This window comes from Haliotis rufescens, unplaced genomic scaffold (genome assembly GCF_023055435.1).
Source record: "Haliotis rufescens isolate VD_foot unplaced genomic scaffold, xgHalRufe1.0.p SCAF_5, whole genome shotgun sequence".
NCBI classification, from domain to species: Eukaryota; Metazoa; Mollusca; class Gastropoda; order Lepetellida; family Haliotidae; genus Haliotis; species Haliotis rufescens.
In genome coordinates, this window is record NW_025964223.1 from 60,780,332 (window position 1) to 60,802,621 (window position 22,290).

General features: G+C 39.6%; 1 protein-coding gene across 7 annotated transcripts in view; it reads left to right on the plus strand.

Annotated features, from left to right (window-relative positions):
• The first annotated feature begins 6,442 nt into the window (after window positions 1-6,442).
• LOC124140354 (acetyl-CoA carboxylase-like) overlaps window positions 6,443-22,290 on the plus strand; it is an 83,156-nt gene continuing 67,308 nt past the window's right edge. For 4 of the 7 annotated variants that reach the window (XM_048384487.1, XM_048384490.1, XM_048384489.1 and 1 more), the window contains exons 1-3: window positions 6,455-6,531; window positions 11,656-11,818; window positions 14,391-14,641. In XM_048384487.1, coding sequence (XP_048240444.1) covers window positions 11,789-11,818; window positions 14,391-14,641 — 281 coding nt within the window. In that variant the 5' untranslated portion in view covers window positions 6,455-6,531; window positions 11,656-11,788. Of the gene's footprint in view, window positions 6,532-11,655; window positions 11,819-13,773; window positions 13,853-14,390; window positions 14,642-20,538; window positions 20,775-22,290 lie in introns of those variants that run through there. The other 3 variants (XM_048384491.1, XM_048384488.1, XM_048384493.1) reach the window with 3 other exon arrangements.

Sequence of the window (22,290 nt, forward strand, 5' to 3'; positions counted from 1 at the left end):
GCAAGCAAGGGTTGCTGAAGACCTATTCTATCCCGGATCTTCATGGGTCACAGGATTGTTATCTTCCCGAGGCAAGAGATTTAACTGACTTTGAAAGTCCAGTTTCCACGTGGAAACTGGACTTTTATAGTCAGTTAACTCACTTGTCTCGGGAAGATGCAGGATTGTTGGAAACAGTTAATTTATGTATTTCTACTTCTGTGTACATGTTTGATAATGACACTTGAACCTGCACCCAAACGTCCCATAGAGAAGCTGAAATCCATGCCATCTGTCTTCATTGATGCCACTTACATGTACAGGTTAAAGCTAAGGTGATCTGCCAGTCCCTGATCTTAGTGAACAGGCTGTTAATCAACTGCTTCGCCATGTAGTTGACCAATATCCTATGGGGAACAGTCGGCAATTTTGTCAAACATCTTGGGGACTTTTGATTGTAGTAGGAAGGGCAGTTCCACCAACTTGTGCACAAACTTGTGTATCAGGTACACGGGTACCGGGTCGGGTGGGTACTGAGTAGGACCCGGGTACCCACAGGATTACCCGGACCCCTGGTTAGTTACGGGATATATTGTTTAATGACAAAAAGTATCTAAAACTCAATGGTCATACCACAAGTCACTAATGTTCCATTTCTTTCTGACTATGCACGCATTCCTTCTGACTTTTATATGTTTGGGGAAAAAAGATAAAACTTCATGCAGTCAACTTCAGTGTATGCATGACCAGTTCGTTTTACACGTGTAACTGAATACATTTTGCCAGGGCTAGGTCAAACTTTACCCAATCGGACAATTTGTAGCTATCTCTTGAGACCTACAGCGGGTACCGGTAGGGTCGGGTAATAGCGGGGTAGGTATCCCGGTAGTAAATTTTGACTCGTCCCGGCCCTACAGGTAGTCCTGTGGGTGAGCAAGCTGAGGTGAGGTGAGGTAAAATGGGGTTTAACGTGCACTTATATAATAATGTAGATGCCTGCGTGTGTGTGGCTCCTTGTACGAGTCCGACTGATGCCGGTTCTATAGTGCAAGCTTGCCCACTGAGATACCATGCCGCAGTTTAACATGAATACTCCACTCAGACACAGCATACTGACACCGAGCCGTCCAGTCCTTGTTTTAGCCCCTTAATGCCAGGGGTAACATCAAGTGCCACCTTTTGGTATGACGCTCCCCGGGCGGAGTCTGTACCACTAGACCACGGAGGCGGTCCTTATAGAACAAAACACGAAATAGTATTACTTTCCCTTTATTACAAATATAATTTATTTTTCGTTACATGGAATTGTTTTTATTTACATTTATAGCACAGACAACGTTCATGTATCAGCAGGTGTCTGTAGTTCCAATTCCCGGCACTTGGCCTGGGTCATGTGGAACTGACGCCCACGTATTCGAACCTCTGAACACTGATTTCACTGACGCAAGCTAAAAGTTGAGCACCAATCGTCAATATTATGTTATTATTATTTGCTGAGCCAACTGCTTGAGAATGTATTAGCTAAACGTCGTGGGGAAACTCACTACAGGTGCATCGTTCTGTAAAGCAATTACGAGAGACTATGCCTATAAAATAAACAAAATATAAACCATTTCGTAAACACAATATTCACATGCGGAATAAAAAGAAAATTATATAATTATTGGCATAATATCCAGCTGCCTCTTCGTTATATCGTAATCCATGTCTTGGCCCATAAAAGAGCTTTAAAAAGCGCCGTGTCCAGGTAACAGGTTAAACTCATCACAGGCCGTAAAAAGCGACAATGCTTGTAAGAGTCGACTAACGGGATCGGGTGGTCAGGCTCGTTGACTTGGTTGATGCTTGTCATTGTATCCCAATTGCGGTGTTAAAAAAACAAGCAAGCAAGCAACCATTGTAAATGGTCAATAACTTACCCTGAATAGTCAAAAACATACCTAAAATATCCAATCAATAGAGGTTTTACTCTATTCCTACTAAAACAGCAAGATAAAATGTTGCTGTACAACATTCCTAGTTTCGGTGGCGACACAGTTCTCTGAACTTATTTCGAACCTTATGAAACTGCTTCAAATGCCAAAAATCACCACAGATTCTGAACAAATAGATACTGAATAAGCTACGGCGTCAACGTTTAATATTTATATTGATCTTGTCAAGAGCTTACGATGTTGCACCAACATAGCTATAAGCCCCTACCATCCTGATATGCATGGTGTGGTATAAGGCAACCAACTTCATGGATAGTCAAAAGTTTTTAACAAAGTTTTAACAACAGAAAGTAAATTTAATTATGTTAACATTATCCACTGTTTTCCTAAATTGAAAATGAGGATTCATACTACAAAACAGGTAAACGATCTTTGTTACAACGAAAACAGTTACGGGTGGGCAATGCGTTTTTTCTGTCTGACTGCTTTAGTCTTTTCACTTCCGGTGGGAGATTTCAGGGCAGAATCTGTCTCCAGTAACGAGTTCTTGTGTGAGGTGACTTCACTCATTGGGTGGTCGGAATCGGTGACTTCGGTGACTGTATTATTGTACCCTGACGATCAAGACTTGTTTACATACAGACAACGACCCGTGAAGATCCGGGGTAGAATAGGTCTTCAGCAACCCATGCTTGCCGTGAAAGGCGACTATGCTTGTCGTAAGAGGCGACTAGCGGGATCGGGTGGTCAGGCTCGCTGACTTGGTTGATGCACGGTCACCGATCCCAATTGCGTGGATCGATGCTCATGATATCAATCACTGGATTGTCTGGTCCAGACTCGATTATTTACATCCTGCCGTCATATAGCTGGAATATTGCTGAGTGCGGCGTAAAACAACAAACCAACCTACCAACATACAGACAACTGTGATAAAGCTGGAAATTGCTGACCTCGGGTTTCACTCACTCACTCACCATAGGCTGTCCCCTTTCTTATTAGGTTGAAGTTGATACATTGTCTTTTTGTTCTATCTTTCTTTTAAATGTTGTCAAGTTAACGGCGATATGACCATAACTATTTTTGATAAAAAATATTAACATGGCCATACCCATGAACATATTTGTCACTTGCAGTGCTTCATTCGAGCAGACAAGCGTTGTTCATTTGTGAAAGAATTTCTAATAATACTGTTGTAAAATCTGAAGTTCTTTCTTTGCGCTGGCACTGATTGCTCACTTCTGATAGAATTTCTAATAATACTTATGCGGAATCTGAAGTTCTTTCTTTGCGCTGACACTGATTGCTCACTTGTCACAGAATTTCTAATAATACCGTTGCGGAATCTGAAGTTCTTTCTTCATGTTCTTTGCGCTGAGATTGATTGCTCACTTGTGACAGAATTTCTAATAATACTGTTGTGGAATCTGAAGTTCTTTCTTCATGTTCTTTGCGCTGACACTGATTGCTCACTTGTGACAGAATTTCTAATAATACTGTTGCGGAATCTGAAGTTCTTTCTTTGCGCTGGACTTGATTGCTCACTTGTGACAGAATTTCTAATAATACTGTTGCGGAATCTGAAGTTCTTTCTTTGCGCTGGACTTGATTGCTCACTTGTGACAGAATTTCTAATAATACTGTTGCGGAATCTGAAGTTCTTTCTTTGCGCTGGCACTGATTGCTCACTTGTGACAAAATTTCTAATAATTCTGTTGCGGAATCTGAAGTTCTTTCCTTGCGCTGACACTGATTGCTCACTTGTGACGAGGTTTTCTACTATTACCGTTTAGGAATGTAAAATTTGGGCAGGTTGCCCAGTTGTAATATATCTGTTCGCGAATTTGACAGTTTGTATAGTGAAAACGAGAATTTGCAGTCGTACAAGTCTAAAGTTGAGTGTACAGGTTAACACACAGTTCTATTCCACTGCAGTCCGTCCGACCAAGAGTTACCACCCCTGCACAGCATCGCTACATTCGACTGTACCACCTAAGTCACCGCAATGCCATAGCTAAGGAGACTGCAGCACGCATCCCTGTTTTGAGGAGGATATCGGACCTGACTGTCAGGGACCATCTTCGCGAGGCTGGAATCCGACCCAGTTATCGTCTCTGTTTTGCAACTGATCCAGCGACAGCGACGCTTGCGTTGGTGCCATACCTTACAGCCTTGGAATTTGGGAAATAAGAGACGAGTGTGGTATAGCGATGAATCACGATTTCTTTTTCACCGGCGAGATCGAAGAAGTGTTTATCGTCGTCGAAATGAGCGTTTTGCCCCACATTGTGTACTTGAATTCGACAAATTCGATGGCGGGCGTGCCACGGTGTGGGGGGACTTATCCCAAACCACGAGATGTGACTGGTTTGTGGTTCAGGGATATTTTACAGCAAATCGCTACATGAATCAAAGTCTTCAACCTTCTTCCAATCATTGACCGTCGGAGGGAGCTATTTCAACAGGACAAGGCTCCACCGCACACAGCTCGTGTCACGGTAGACTACCTTCATAGTGCCAGCATCAACGCCTTTCTCTGACACCTCTGGGATGAACTCGATCGACGTGTACGTCAACGTCAGAACACGCCGCAGACACTCCCACAACTGGCCAACGCGTTACAAGCAGAATGGCGCAGAATTCCGCAGGACAGAATTCGTACACTTAACCAGTCAGTGCCGAGGAAATGCAGAGCCGTGATTGCTGCCCGGGGCGGTCACACGAGATACTGAGTTCAGCGCAACCTTTGTAGCCCTATGTAACGATGATGATCAGTTTTCAATGCGTTTGTACAACGACAACATGTTACTATCGAGCTCCTAAATTTCATATTTGTATCTATGATATTAAATCAAATATATCGACTTTATCAGGTACAATAAATTTACTAAAAATCTACCTGTGCGTTTCTTTTTTTGAAGAGTGTATATAAATTTTCGAGTCTGGACCAGACAAACCAGGGGAACGAGTAATTTACCAAGTCACCACTACTGGCTCGTACACTTGGTCGTCTCTTACAAGCCTGGGTTTTTGTGGACCAATTCTAACCCACAATGTATTCACACACTTGCGAAAACGATACTTGCATCTTTAGCTCGAAAGTACTAAGTAAGGTATGGAAGACTTTTAGGGCCATTGTTTCCCCTTGATATTTCAATATATACTAAGTTGAAATTTCAAGATACTAAGATGAAATTTCAAGATGCTAACTTGATATTTATAGATGGTATGTCGAAATTTCAAGATACAAACTATGATGAATTTTCATGTTAATATCTTTAAAAAATTAAACTTTTTTTTGAAATTTCAAGATCATGCACTTGAAATTTCAACATAGCATCTTGAACTTTCAATTTAGTACCTTAAACATATGGCCCTAAAAGGCTTCCGTAAATACACGATACAGAATATGAAAGCTTGACACATAGTACATTATAGGACCCGTGAAGATCCGGGTTAGAATAGGTCTTCATGAACAAGCCATGTTTGTCGTAAGAGGCGACTCACGGAATTGGTTGGTCGGGCTCGCTGTACTGGTTGATGCACTTCATCGTATTCAATTTGCGTGGATCGGATGCTCATGATATCAATCACTGGATTGCTTGGTCAAGATTCGATTATTTACATACCACCATAATTTTTGTTTGAATATTAATTGCTGAGTGCGGCGTTAAACAACAAACAATAAAACAATGAAAGACCCTTTTTTTAAGAGTACATTTTGTTTCAAACAATCATAAATGGTGTTGTAATAAACCATTTAATAAATGCACAAATAATAACCACTGTTCAAAATAAATAATAACAGGCAATGGGTCTATAATATCTTATAAATGTAATTTATGGAATTCGTTTTCAAACATCAACTCTTAAATGAAATCCAAATTGAAGATGTTTTTCCACAAAATATGCAACGGTTGAAAGGAACAACTCATAGGATATAGAAAAATGCAAACATCATTTGTGTGAGTGAGTACATATATCTATTTATCTGAGATTTTCTTTCGCTATTGATACAGACGGATATGCAAATGCATCATTGGGCATAATTATATTGCTTGGGCCAGAGACCGTCTCCGCTTGGACATATTTTTTTTTCAACTTAAAGAAAGAACATGCGACTAAGATACAGCATTATTCACTTGTAAGTTATAAACTACTGTGCGTCTAACCTTTCGACATACAAGTAAACATCATACGATGTATTTTTTTCTGCCCACCCTCTCAATCCATGCAAAATCATCCAAACGTGGCTTGGCCCTGAATGTGAATAAATAATGTTTCAAGCTCACGCCATATCGGATGAAGATACTATTTCCCGCAAAGAACATTGTATATATGAATAGTATATTTTAACTACGATACAAGTATTTTAGTGAACAGTCCATTAAACAAATATCACATTATATGATATAAACTATATTCTAAAATGGTATTTACATAGAAGTATTAATGCATATAGCATTCTTTTTGCAATATTAATAAACTTATAAATGGCATAAGTCTTTGTACAAGTTACTCTGCATTGACCGGAAGCAAAAGATCGTTTTGACAACAAACTCAGATGTGCACATGTTTCTCGTGTACTTAATAGATTTAATAGTTTTGGCTGAGAAAGGTAATGCGCCATTAATTCGAATTATTTGTATAATTTTATTAAGTAAATGCTTATGTGTCTGTGTGGAGTTAAGGTATAAAAACATGAGTGTACTGTAAAAAGACTATGTTTATAAGCCGGTTGACCTGTTGTCTGGGACAAAAATAAGCTTCAACAAACGTGCGTTATAACAGCCTGTTTACAGGTAAATAAACTTATTCATGCACTCTGTTATGAACCACTAGGAACTGCAATAAATCAAAATTACTCTTATTTTTAGAATTGATGTTCAACGGTCAGAAGCATCAAGAGGGTTATTAAACCCCAAAGCAAGGGTGGGCGTGACCATTTCAAAGTGATACCTATTTGAACAGGCTCTAAATAAATAACACGAAACTCGAATGGAGTGAACATAGTGGTATAGATTTCATCAATAGTAACTGACAGTTGTCAGGCTTTTTCAAAGTATAGTTCCGAAGCATTGATGCCTCTGCCAATGCGGGCTCTGTATCGCTGTATCTGTAAATCTCGTTATTATCGACCACCACTGTTTACTTATGCAAATCTAAGCACAATATTTCATCATTTGATTGAACACAGGACTCGTTGCGGTTTGTCACGTCTCCTCATACGTATACCTGTTAACTTTTTTATGATAGTTTCTGGAATTTCTTGAAGTTGAATTGCCCCTACCTCCATTCAGAATTGGTTAGAAAAGAACCCATTTGTTTGGACGTTGTCCCTTGACCTAACCTAGGTCGAATGCATACTGAATATGCATAATCCAAAACAGGAAGTGATGTAAACCACATAATCCACATGTATCACACCACAAATAGTGATACTGAGATAATATAGAGTTGCCAGCCCTCGAGTCGCTAATGACAGGTACTTTGTTTACCGAACTTGGTAAAGAAAATCATCATTGATAAATCCTAAATGATGGGTCATAAAAGTTAAACAGAGAACAAGAAACATTTTGAGTATGAAGTATTTAATAGGTTTAATAAGCATTTGCCATTATGATCCATTATTAATTAATTACCACAATAATATAGTGTGCCATGATACTGCAGTTATAGATGTATTGGTCACATCAGTATATGGTCTCTCCATGGTCGATATGGCTGAAATATTGCTGATGTGACGTAAAGCATTAACTCACTCACTCACTCTCTCCATGGTAATGTTTATTCTACATTGCAATATATAAACAGATGTCCGTATTGTGGTATGTGCTTACAGCTACATTTTATTGACACAGTGCCACTGGATAAGTTTCAGACATTCCTTAATAACTGTGTTTGAACAAAATGTAACAGGTGCTACATTATCATGGTCACCATTGTTCTTCTGTATGGATACGATGAAGTAGCAGGTTTCACGTGACTATACTCGGGTGTTATAAAATCAAAATGAAAAATTTGGACATTTTGATTCGTAGTATACCAGTTCATGCGAAAGACATATGCCAATGTGTATTGTTCTAAATTCCTATTGTGGTATATATCATGGTTATGCAGGGTTCTACCTTGACCTACAAATCTAGAGGTCCAGAGGAACCCCAATTACTAATTTCTAGTTTTTTTAAAGGAAATATGAGGGTCCTGTAAAGGAATGAAATGATGTAGAGTTCTGTAAGATTTGATAATTACTTTAGTTACAGGACATTTGTATTTCTTGTCAAGAATTTGGTACTATGATTATCATTGTGTGTCCCTTTGGAAGCCATATATTTTTGTGTCTGCCTCCATTCTGTTTTACTTGTGTGTACTGGACGCACATTTATACATCGTGTAAAACCCTGGTTATGCACCTCGAAATATTACTCACATTTTAAAAGAAACCATGTTTAATAAGCTGTATTTACCACAAGGGATTTATCTAGGCTGCTCAGAGGAAGGTATTTGGCCCCATGTCTGCAGCCAGTTCCAAATTGGAATGACAAGTTTATACCAAATTCATGTAGTTATTGTTATGACCAGTTATGTCTAATGTTGTTTCTTTGTCAAGGTGACTTGTATTTGACTGATAGCAGGGCCAATAAAAATGAATGAAAAAAAACTGACGAAAGAAGTACTTAGTTATACACTGCTGCATTCCTCCATCGCTCGTACTTGTCACTACTGGGGGTTTCAGATCAACCCGTTAGGAAACACTGCCAGTGTCCATTCACTCTGTGGGAAACAGCGCCAACACCTTCAGATCAAGATTTGAAAGCAAATCTCTTCCTTCATCATGATTTAGGGAGGGTCGGGTCACCTAATTGTTAAAAGCGTAAAAAAAACCATACTCGCTCATCATGAGTTATGGGTAGGGTAGAGGTGACAATTTGCTTTGTGTTCTGCAGGGCTCCAGATGTGTTTTGGCCATTGAGTACTTACTCACCAGTTATCATTCACATTTGGTATTGATTTCTGTGGGTACTCCTTTGGGTCTGTTGTTTTAGGTATTTTTTACACCAATAAGTCGACATTTTGTTAGATAATTCTGCTTAAATGCTGTTTCATGTTGCATAAACTCACAGCAGTGATATACATGTCCATTCACGATAAGTGAGATTTTGTGTTAATGCACTATTTTCAACAGTTGACTTGAGTTCATATATGCCAATGGGCCAAAAAGTAACACTGCTTCATGTAAATGTTATTATGTTATTTAGGATAACTACGGTACTAAATATGCGGTCATTCATCTGATCAATGTTTTATCACAACGAATTCATTAACAAAACTCATACTTGGTAAGAGGAGACAGAGTGGAACACCCTAAAAAGGGGGTGGTGTAACAACTCAATTAACAACGTCATTATCGGGTGTGACTACCTTTAGCATTGATACTGTCCAGGCAGTGGTGGTGCATTGAAGACACAAGATGATTGAAAATAGCCTGGGGATGTTGTTTGATATGTCAACCAAAGATTGGCCCAACTGAGCTAAAGTTACTGGCTGGTTCTGGTCCTGTCGTAGGCATCGTTCCATCTCATCCCAGACATGTTCTGTGCGTGAGAGATCTCGAAAAACAGCAGGCCATGGCAGTGCAACAATGTTATGCTGCTTCAAAAAGTCTGTTACAACACGTGCCAAGTGTGGGCAGACTTTATCCTGTTGCAACGTGACGTTATGTCCCTGCACAAAGGGTAGAACATGATCTCTGACGATGTCATCCGGGTTGCATACACCATTCAAATTGTCATTAACAAAGATGAGATGTGTTCTCCCATGAGTTGTGATGCCACCCCATACCATTACACTTCCTGTTGCTCTGTTAAGTGTTGACCCAAGTCATACCAAAAGACCAACGTTCAATGGGTGTTGCTGGTACCTAAGACCATGGCAACATTTATTCAATATGTCTTTAAGTGATCTATGCTCGTACTATGTTAAAAAAATAACTGATTTATTTGACAATAGTGGATGGAAACAAGACATTGGCATACTTTAAAGAGTATACATTCTCCGACACATTTTTATCATGTTCATGTCCCTGATAAGCTGAAATATATCGCTGGCTGTGGTGTTAACACTATCTTGTCTAGTCGATACTCGGGGCGGTTGAGTAGCCTGGTGGTTGGTTAAACATGTTAAAGGGTTTGCTCGACACGCTGAAGACCTTGGTTTGTTTCCTGACATGGGTACAATGTGTGAAGTCCATTTCTGGTGTCCTCCGCCATGATATTGCTGGAATATTGCTAAAAGTGGCATAAAACCTCACTCACTCACTTAAAGGACCCTGTCATCATTTGATTTGTTATATGAAATCACATTGCAGGCCTTGAAATTTATAAACAATATTAGGTGTGCCATTTTCAATATAGGTATAATTTGTCTATAATAATCAATCATTATAACAAATAGCGATTGTTTGCTAGGTTTTTCACAACAGTCAACACAAATAACCACTCACATATGAAATGTAAGACCAATGTAATATTTGTGATATTCTGACAAAATACGGAAACACGTGATTACATTCAAATGTATTTCGTGCAGTCTTTAGCGTCTCATCAGACATCTGTAACATACATTCAGTGGACTGCAAATAAATATTTTTTAAATAAAATGAAAATGACCTTGCCCACAGGGCACTGTACATAAAATTCAAGCGTGCCATTTCCTATTTTATGTGTGCCCGAGTATGGCGGCACTGTATATGTGAGCCCTGAACTGACAGCCTTCTGGTTAAATAGCTGCTGGAATGCAGCAGGGATTTTAAAAAAAAAAGAAGCACTCCTGACATGACTCTTTGAATTCAGAGTTAACAAAATTAGTTCGCAACATTTCAGTGCAAACATTAGTCCAGATTAACAATGAACAATTTTTTTATTACCAGATATTATAACAATAGGATTAAATTGCGTATTTCAGTTCGGATTTATTGACTGGTATTTCTGGTGTTGCGCAGTGATCAGCTGATGATGTTTTCTGAGATGGGGGGAAAACATTGTGTCATTGGAAAACTTTAGTTTATTTAAAATGTTAGTAAATTTTGGAGCCATTCTTTACCGCATGCTATAACCGTGTTAGCGCTATATTGAAGCGTGCAATAACAAGGGAACACTGAACGTAACAACTTGTAATGTGTGTGAAAAGTCGTACTAAAATACGCTATTTGAAGGGGGCGTGGCCTAATTGCAAATGTCTGATTGGGATTTTAAGTTTTCCGGACCCCTGATTAAAACGAAGGATTTTTATTTCACTGCAGGGGGCTTGTCAGTTTACTCATATTTCCTTCGATCATTTTTTCTATCTTAAAAAAATTGTGGTTAGATGTACATGATAAAGGCAAGCTGACATCAATATGTGGTTTGTTATATGAAATAGCATTTTGACTGCCCCATTTTTGTAAAACATGTCACTTTCATATCAGTGAAATATACAATTAGTGTCAGTGCTTGGAGGTGTTCATTACTGTGTGGGCATTGCAGACAGTTTTTATAGTGCAGGAGTTGTCAGTATCTGAAAAGGTTTAATTAGCCAGCAGTTGTGCATAGCACAATGATTGTTTTGATGCTAGTCATTTATGCACCATTTTCATTTGAAATATGACACATCAGTAAGTGATAAAATTAGTTTAAATGGTTGAATGTTTATAACACATCAATTTGGTATGGTTCAAATTAGACTGCCCCTGTCTCTATTTCAGTCAGTTGTTTGTTGGTGTTGGTGAGAAGGTTGGCAAATATCAGAGGAAGGTATTGAATGACAGGCTTCCATTTGATGCTTGCTGGGCTGCTGTGTTAGAGAAACGGGATAGCAGTGTTCCTGTCTCTTGGTTCATGTTGAAAGTGTTTCGGTGGTTGGCACAGGTTGGTGGTATTTTGATTTGAATACTTACAATTGACCTTAGAAAAGATGGACCAGGTATCTAATAGCTACATGTGACTTATGGGGTTGTTAGCTGAGTGAAGGACCTAGCACCCTGGGAATGTGAAACATCACTGTGTTCATTTTAGGTGGGGCAGTGGGTAGGCTTGTGGTTTAAGCGTTCACTGAAGACCCAGGTTCTATTCCCCACATGGGTACAATGCGTTAAGCATACCATGTCTTGTTATTTTACTTTGTCGTGTGTTTGCAGTGTATAAACCTCCCCCAAATTTCAGTTAGACAACCGGACTGGCAACTTTGCACAGTTACCAGATCAAATAAAATGTTGCCAGTCCAGAATGTTCTAGACTTATGAATAAAAGTAACAAGAGGGTAAAGATATAAATACTGTGTCAGAAACTTGATAGCAACATGCACGGAAGTGACTGAATAGGGTGTTTAACATTTACAGTTAATTTAAGATAAAAATACTATGTCAGAAACTTGATAGCAACATGCGCGGAAGTGACTGAATAGTGTGTTTAACATTTACAGTTAATTTACCTCTTACATTAATTGAAGATGCGGTATAGAGTACTGTAATAGGCAGTGCAGATTTTGTAATTTACAGGAAATTGAAGATGAGTTTCATTTTATGCTTGTCTGCCCATGTTACAGATATTTAAGAAATAAGTATTTACCTATTTATTACTCTTCCAATCCTACTTTATTTAAATATAATACACTATTATCTTGTAACCGCACTAGTATTGTAACTAATTGTGTTAAGTATATACTGGAAGCACTTGCAATCCAAAATACAGTCACTTAATATCCTCTGTCATCTGCCTCATGCTGTATTTTTCAGTGAGTATTTGTACGTGGGCCTATGGCTTTTATACTGAAATAAAGAATTGTACATTAATTAAAACTAGAATGCTTGGGTCATTTAGGGAATACAACAGTAGCCCAACCAACTTTTCAAAACAGACTCTGTCAGCAAAGTAGACTATCTCCGAGTGTTGGCAGTCAGGCATGCTAGGTAACCAATACAGTTAGTTGTGAGTTTTGTTTGAAATATGCAATATGAAAAAACACAGTCTAATTATACTCATCAATGAGCAAAAGAAATGTGCTAAGTTTCTGAAGGGATAGTGATGGTTGGTTGGTTTGTTGTTTAACGCCTCACTCAGCAATATTACAGCTATATGACGGCGGTATGTAAATAATCAAGTCTGTACCAGACAATCCAGTGATTGATATCATGAGCATCAATCCATGCAGTTGGGATCGATGACTAACGGTATCCGGTGGTCAGACTCGCTGACTTGGTTGATGTATGTTATCGTATCCCAATTGCGTGGATCGATGCTCACGATGTCAATCACTGGATTGTCTGGTCCAGAGTTGATTATTTACAGACCACCATCATATAGCTGGAATATTGCCGAGTGCAGGGTTAAACAACAAACAAAACATGTGTTCTATGATGCGAAGACCATGTGATATTAGGATATAAGACTTAACATTCAGTCAAAGAAATACAGTTATCTTTTTTTTAAATTTATAAATACAAAATGCATCACTTCCTTCTTTCCTCCCACATTCAGATGCCGTGATATGACTTGAATACTTTTCAAAGGGGCGTTAAAACCAACTCACTCACTCTGTTGATAATCTTGTTGTCCTTTTAAAGAAATGATCAGTTATGTTTTGCTGGAGACAAATGGTGTAGGGACATTTTGATGATATGCTCATCTTTTTATAGGAAATTTTTGTATATAATTAACAAATTGGAAAACATCTTTAATACATTTTGAATGACAATGAGTCAATGTCGTTGAAAAAGTAACTGATATGATTGTGACCTTGACCTTGACCTTAACCCTTCAGGGTAGATAACTTTGCCCAGCATGCTGATGATGTGATCAGACATGTGTCTCTGTAGCTATCAGCTGGTAGACTCACGACACAGACCATGGCCCTCTTGTCTGAGGGATGGTAGTATGTGCACCCGCTGTCTCGTACCGATGTCTGTGAGTGAATGAATGAATGTTGTTTAGTGCCACAGTCAGCCACATACTAGCCATCTCAAGTCTGGGACTATTTACACAGTAACATGGTTTGATTGTACCCCAACTGCGTGGACCTATGCTCGTAATATCAGTCACTGGTTTGTCTGGTCCAGACGGAGGCTATGCACCTGCTGTCATATTGTTTGATCATTGCTGCTGTCCTGAACAACAAGCACAGGAAAGACCTCCCATGGTGATGAGATGTGGTTGAGATTTCCTTCATGTTTCACTAGGGTCGGTGAGGTAGCCTAGTGGTTAAAGCATTCCCTCTTCACGCCGAAGACCAGGGTTTGATTCCCCTCATGGTTACAATGTGTGAAGCGCATTTCTGGTGTCCCCCTCCGTGATATTGCTGGAATATTGCTGGAATATTGCTGGAATATTGCTGGAATATTGCTGTAAGCAGAGTGAAACAATGCTCATGTTACACTTAATCAAATGCTATGTGTGTTGAAGATTTGATGGGAAACGACAGTCACAATCCTGTTTATGTCCACAGATAGAGGAGCAAGCAGGGCCGTCCGACATGGCTGAGGACGGTAAAGACAAGGTGACGTTTGACCTTGGAGAATCAACAGGGGACGATGATGCTGGTTCCTCGGTGGATGAACACGAACAACCAGAGTCTGAGAGACGAGATTCCGTTTCGGAAATTATAAGAAGGAAGCCGTCCGAGAGTGATGACAACCGGGACTCGGAGTCGTCCTTCTTCTCCAGCCCCGAGGCACACAGTCCCAAAGCCCAGATGAGGTGAGAGTTTAACCTATTGCATGCTAGTTATGTGGCACACTTGGCCTTGTCGAATTTGCCCTGCAGAGTTGTGTCCCTTAGGTGTGCCACAAAACTTTGATCGTGGGTTTGAATAAGCATGACAATATATGCAATCCATTTGAAAAAAAACTTTTCTTTTCAACACCCTCACAATTGGATTGATGTGGTTGAAGAATGAACTTGTCGTTCGAATAAACACTCAAAATAATGCATTTATTTTATTTCCCATTTCTGTGCCATCACTTTGTGGACCAACAGTTTTGTTCAGTATTAAGGCCCAAAAACTACATAGTCACTACTAATACTTTGATGACGCATCACCAGGGACATATTTATACTGGAAATGGGGGCACGGGTGGCCCATTCGTCTAAGGCGCCGCGATTCGCTGTGCAGAGTTGCGTCCCTTGGGCACGCCAGAAACCTATGGTTGTGGGTTCGAATCCCGGTTTGCCCCGATTATGTTTCTAGGTTTGTCAGCACCATACCCGTGCCTGTGGGTTTACAAGATGATACACTTGCTAAAATAGATTTGTCACTACTTGTTTATGACCCCTGGATCTTCGGCAGTCAAATATCACATAATGTGGTGTAATAAGTGTACTACTAAAACTGACGCCATGAACTTGTGTCTCCGGCTAACTTTTCCTTTTGAACCGGCTCTGAAATATTTATGGTCAAGAAACTTCCACCCAGTTTGATGTAGATATGCATATCGCGATACGTATCGTATCGTATCGTATCGTATCGTATCGTATCGTATCGTATCGTATCGTATCGTATCATGACCTTGCTGTGTTGTTTCACCCCCAGTGTCATCCTCCATACTGAGTATAGGAATCTGTCTGGAACTGCTCAGAGGCTGATGAGGCTTAAAAAAATAATAGAATTGGTTCTCAGGCAATGACTTTTGAAAATATACTACGGGTTGGCGGTTGTTTTTATTTTTTTGCTTGTTCAAAATGGTATGTAATCAAATAAACAGTGTTGTACCATAACAAGAGGGAAGGGAAAGGGAAGTAACTGTGTGCTATATTGATATTGGATCACATTGTTTTTAAGTCTTAGGATTTTTAATTATTTCTTTGAAAATGGAAATAAAAAGGAAACGTGCGCTTGATTTTATGATTATGCGGGCAGTGCCTGAGGACCAAGACTATTTATCTTTTTTAGCCTCATCGACCCCATGTCAGCTGCAAATAGGAATTATGTATAAGTTCTGAATTGGAATTATACGATGAATATTATGGTAGGGTCTAATATTAATATGGCTTTGTATTAGATGACCTGTATTTCACTGATATAAGGACTGATAAAGACTCATTAATAAATTGCATTGAATACAATGTTAAAATACCTCTGAATTTAATGTGGTCGGGGTGGAGACAAAATCCTCCCAATTTACCTGCCAGGGGCACATGGTTTAGAGTCGTAGATATATTTGTTGTGTTTTTTTCCTGTTGTTTAGATATTTTGTCAATAATATTGGCACACTATTATGCACAAGTAAAAATTATACACACAGATAGATGAAACACACTGAAAGTAAAATTTGTGAAAGCTTCGATACAGTCAGCTGTGTCCTAAATGCCTGTTGTCCAGCTGATCTAGATGTAAATCTGACATTGTAACAGCGTGAGGCATGTCACCTTGGTTTGCTGCTCAGTTGGATCGATCTGTAAAAAAATTACATTTAGTTGGATAGTAGGGCTGGGATGGGTTATTCGGGTACTCCGTCGTGTGGGTACTGAGTAGGACCCCGGTACCCACAAGACTACCTGTACCCGTGGTTAGTCACGTGATTATATGGCAAAAATTATCTAGAATACTATGGTTACACTATGAGTGACAAATGTTCACGTTTCTTTCTGACTATGCACACATTCCTTCTGAATTTGCATCTTTGCGTAAAGATATAACTTCAGTCACCTTCAGAGTATGCATGACTAGATTTATACGTGTATCTTAATACATTTTGACAGGAGTACGGTCAAACGTTTTCCAATCGGACATTTTGTACCTATCTCTTGAGACCTACAGCAGGTCCCTGGGGGGTGGGTAATAGGAGGGTGGTTCCCCGGGTAGTAAATTAGGACTTGTCCCAGCCCTATTGGATAGTCATGATAACAATTTATGTGGTTGACATGTTTAAAAATATTTTGTGTTGTGCATTTTCTATGAAGAAAAAAGCCTGTATCACCTCATGTAGAATGTGCCCTTATTGAGTCATGATGATCATGATGATAGTTATGACTCCACGTTTGAAGTGTTTACATGTGTCATAGTGTCATAGAAGAAAAGGCTGCCAAATTTAATTTCAGAGATGATCCTGATCGGTAAATTGTTTTGTTAAAAGTTTATGTTTAGTTTGATATTTGTTGTTATTAGTTAAATTGTTGATGACAAGTTTGACAGTGCCTGTTGAATTTCTTGTTCCACCTTGTGTTTGACAAGTAGTGCCCATGGGCACCACAGATAGAATGTGTCCCCACCACGACATTGCTAGTCATTAGAGGGAGGTTAGTTGGGAGCGCGTGAGAATAGGTCACCTGAAGCCTCAGAGGTGACTTAATGGATTGGTGGTCAGGCTTGCTGACTTGGGTGATAATATGTTTCATCGTACCCAACAGCGTAGATCACTGCTCACAATGTCAATCACCTGATTGTCTGGTCCTGGTCTGATTATTTACAGACTGCCCTCATATACCGGCAATATTGTTGGGTGCTTTCTCGAGCTCTGGTCGGGTGGGTCCTGAGTAGGACCTGGGTACCCACAGGACTACCCAGACCCCTGGTTAGTCACGTGATATTTTGTTTATTAACAAAAACCCACTATAGCTCAGTGGTTACACTACAAGTCGCTTATGTTCGCATTTCTTTCTGACGATGCACACATTCCTTTTGACTTGTAAATGTTTGAGTAAAGATAAAGCTTCAGTCAACTTTAGTGTAAGCATGATCTGATCGTTTGATAAGGTGTCAATGTTCATGTTGATAGGGAATTAGCTCTTGGGGGAATGAAGGACAAAATCGACATAACTGTCCTGAAACGTTTATGCACAACATGTAAACAATAAACAACAAATACACAATGAGCGGAATACTTGCTCTGACATGAGCGATGAGCGGACCTTCCAGCTCAGGCATACAAGAGGTGAGTGGAGCTCCAGCTCACCTCAGGACGTTTCCTACGAGCGGCACATCCTGCTCGAGATCGTCCCTACACCAGCACTCGGAATACCAAGCTTGACTAACACCATGTAATGGTAACACATATATAGTAAGGAACAACAATGGACAGATGAACCAGTTCAGGGTATGATCAATTAAGGCAATATATGTCATACTAAAAAAAGCAGTAGTTAACGGGAAGTGACATGGTAGTCCAGGCTGACTGACAGTCAAAATGCAATGAAATGTTGGTGAGGATTAACAACGGGGATTAGTCTCTTATAAATAATGACAATTAAGTTATGGAGACGTGCACATGTCATGGCTACAGGGTAATAAGCCTTTGGAATCAAATGTTTTTCAGACAATGGTTGTCGTTAATCAGTCGCTATGATACATGTATCTAAATAATTTGGGTCAGGGATGCGGTAAAACAATTCCCAATCAGACATTTTGTTCCCAACTCTTGAGACCTGCAGTGGGTACCCGAGTAGGGTCGGGTCATAGGGGATTGGGTACCCGGGTTGTAGATTTGGACTCGTCCCAGCCCTAGTGTGAAGCCCATATCTCATGGTGTCCCCCGCCGTCATATTGCTGGAATGTTGCTAAAAGCGGAGTAAAACATACTCACTCACTGAAAATGCCTTAATAGTACAACCAGCTGGTTGAATTGTCGCTGATATCAGGATTGCCTTATTATGTTTATCACAAGTTCCTGAAACGGTACCACTGCATTATTTGGCAAGTGTTGCTATGGAGTTTGATTGGACTTCGTCGGAAATTAAGTGATTATTTTGCATGTTTGTGACACTTGAAAGGGCATCTGTGATAAGAAAGTACAGAGACTTGTACAGAGGACATACAAGACTATTTTACCAGACCAAACATTTTAAAGGTTAAGACTGCTGTGTGTTCTCACTCAGACGAACCTGGAGTCCTCAAATCTACAGGTAACACAGCTCTACATTGAAAACAATGTTTATGTCCGTATGTATACACGCAGTCCCTATTGATTCATCTGTTTAGTGTCACATAGAAAAGTAAAAAAATCTTTTGTGTAGACGTAGCGTAGAAAAATACCATTGTAGGAATATCATTGTCTAACATCTAGTCTCCGAAATGAACATGTTTTACAGAAGAAAAAAACCAGTTGTTAAATTAACTTCATAAAATATAATAAAAAGGAGCCCAGAGACTCTTCCTTTTAAGACTGAAACTGCAGTAATCTAGACTTGCCCACAAGTATAGACTTGCATGGGCTGTATTGGATATATATAGCCATAAATGTAATGTATTTATATGTGCTACACTAAAAAGTGAGCATGGTGAGGACAATAGTCTTTTCATATTCATGCCATGACAGATTAACTTTATAAATATGACAGAATCAGTCGGTCCTTATCTTCTTTTGAGTTCTATTTATACAACATGCAATCTCATTAAAATCAAATCTTAGTTCTCGCTATCGCTAAACAAAGCTCTGAAGACATCTCTTTACGGGTCACATCAGAATGACCTTTCATCCAACCAATCAGAGCGTCGCTTACCAGATCATGAAAGTGACAGTCGGAATGTGTTTTCTAATCATGCAACCACAAAATATTTAACACAGGGTATTCCCAGTTACGGGTTTTATGATTATATCCATACAATCTAGGCCATCTATAAGCCATTCCAGAATGTTCTTCTTATCAGTTTTAATTTTTTTAATTCGAGTATATGTCAAAATATGTTTCGAAGCGTAGTCGCCAGTGTGAAACTAGTGTTGTAAAGCTCGAGAAAGCTGCCTTCTGATTGGCTAATGTCGATTTCTTGTCAGTCATTTCATTGGTCGGTCAAAATTCGCGAAAGGTCTTTCTGATGTGACCCGTAATGGGATGTCCTCAGATCTTTGTTTAGCGATAGCGAGAACTAAGATTTGATTTTAATGAGATTGTCCAACATGTAGATATACCCACGTTTGTTTTGCACTTTAAGGAGGGAGAAGTTTACAAATGATAATATAGCCTGGTTGTGACGATAAGGAATTGAAAGCTATAAAACATTTACGTGGTACCTGGTTCCAGAGAACTACTGCCACTTTACTTGTAGGCGACTATGCTTGTTGTAAGAGTTGACTAACAGGATCGGGTGGTCAGGCTCACTGACAATCCTGTGATTGACATCATGAGCATTGATCCACGCAATTGGACCTGACCACCTCATCCCGTTAGTCACCTCTGGATTGTCTGGTCCAGACTTGATTATTTACAGACCGTCATCATATAGCTGGAATATTGCTGAGTGTGGCGTTAAACAACAAACAAATAAATATATAAACTTGTGCAGTGTGAGGGTGTTTTGACCAGGTCAGCCGGTCGAGGGAAGCATGATGACCGATGGCCAGGCTGAGGCCATGTGGAGGCCATGTAGAGGCCATGTGTGGTGTATGTGAAAGACACCTGTGATACATGCATGCTGTCCCACGAACAGCTGTGGTTTGCCTGTCAGACTGGGGGTCATCTCAAAATTATGTCATGTCATTTTAGATAAACATCTCTATTATTGACATGATGTAATTATGAATTATTTAAACATAATAATGGCCACTTCATTTGCTTTTATGGTGGATTTGTGATATTGAAGGTTGACTGATGTCACAAGTTACCTGATTAAGTCCTTTATGTTTTGACATGTCCCCTGGACATTTGAGACTCAGTTTCATAACAGTAGAATGTCATGGAGCAGGAAGAAGACACAAGAGTATACCAGTGATGGTTAAGAGCAGACGTGGAGATGTACAATACAGCCTGGCGTGGTGGTTTTAGTTTGAGAATGCCTGTGAAGTTGATGTAGGCCATTGCCACGTAACAAGGTTACCTGTTTGGTGTTGAACAGCTAGACTATTAACATGGAAAAGGCCACCTGTCCCCGAAGCTTAATGCAGGAGCATTATGCAGCCAGGTACATCAGTCTCACTGTCACATTTGAGATTCAAGTTAATCACTGACAAACATGTTTTGAAGTGTCATTTTGTATTCTCTCTGTTGTCAGTTTAGTCCATCTGATGCTTAGATCGCTGTCTTTGTGACGTAGCAAATAATGTTTGTGTGCGTTAAACATTTAGTACGCAACTTTTGATTGGGGAAGGGAGTATCCAGCTGGGGTGACTGATTGCTTGGATAGGTTGTCATACAAATAGTATTCGATATTACCATGGAACTAAAGCCTGTGTCACTTCATGTCAAGATGTTTCAACTTTAATACACAGGGAGCCGTTGTACAAAGCGATATTAGCGCTAAGGTGATACCTTAAAGGGCAAGTTCACACGGAAATGAACCTATTTTTCTTGTACTTTTTCCACATTAAAAGTGTTAACCTAGAAGTGTCAAAGACAAAAATATAAAAATATCACAATTAATTAACATATTTTTCGCATTAAATCGATTTATATTTTTCACATTAACCAAGTGTTCTATTTCCACAACAAAAACACCATGGCTTATGCCCCTTGCAATATGACGTCATTGGTGCCAATTGATAAACATTATGACGTCATCATGCTTTGTTTAGAGCCGCTTCACATGGTGTAGGTACAGGTGAGTGATTCTAGCGTCTCAGATGCCAGCCAGCATAGTGTTATGCTGAGTCACCACTGCGCCGGAATGTGTCGTAGGCCATGTTGTTTTACCGCAAACTGGTACTTGATATCTTTTGCGTTGAGAATAGACAGGGACCCAGTTGAATTGGCACCAATTACGTCATAATCTAAGGGGGATAACTCAGGCCTGTTTAGCTCGAAAAACGAAGGCCTCATAACGGCATATCATTTTCACACTATTGTGAGCTTCCTACTTTCACTGTGAAAAAAATGAGTGTATATTTTCAAACACAGATACTAATTAATTCTAAAATTGCGTTTTGTTTAGAAAAAGATAAAAAGTGATTTTTGCGTGTACACTTCCCCTTTAATATAGACTTACGGCAGGCTTAGGGCTAAGGTTGTTTTGCAGCCAGTTCAGTAAGTTGTTGTCGTGTTACTGAACCATGTGTAGCTTCATGTCGAGATGACTGAACATAAGTACTCAGTTCAACACGTTGTTGTCGTGTTACTGAACCATGTGTAGCTTCATGTCGAGATGACTGAACATAAGTACTCAGTGCCATACTTTGGTCATGCTGGTAGGGGGCGGTGGGGGTAGCCTAGTGGTTAAAGCGTTCTCCCGTCATGCTGAAGACCCGGGTTCGATTCCCGACATTGGTACAATGTGTGAAGCCCATTTCTGGTGTTCCCCGCTGTGATATTGCTGGAATATTGCTAAAAGCGGCGTAAAATCAAACTCACTCACTCACTCACTCATGTAGAGATGACTAAACATAAGTACTCAGTTCAACAAATTGTCGTGTTACGTCACAGTATGAAATATCTGTGTCCCTCATATTCTGAGTAGGATATTTTCAAGTATCATTATAATAATT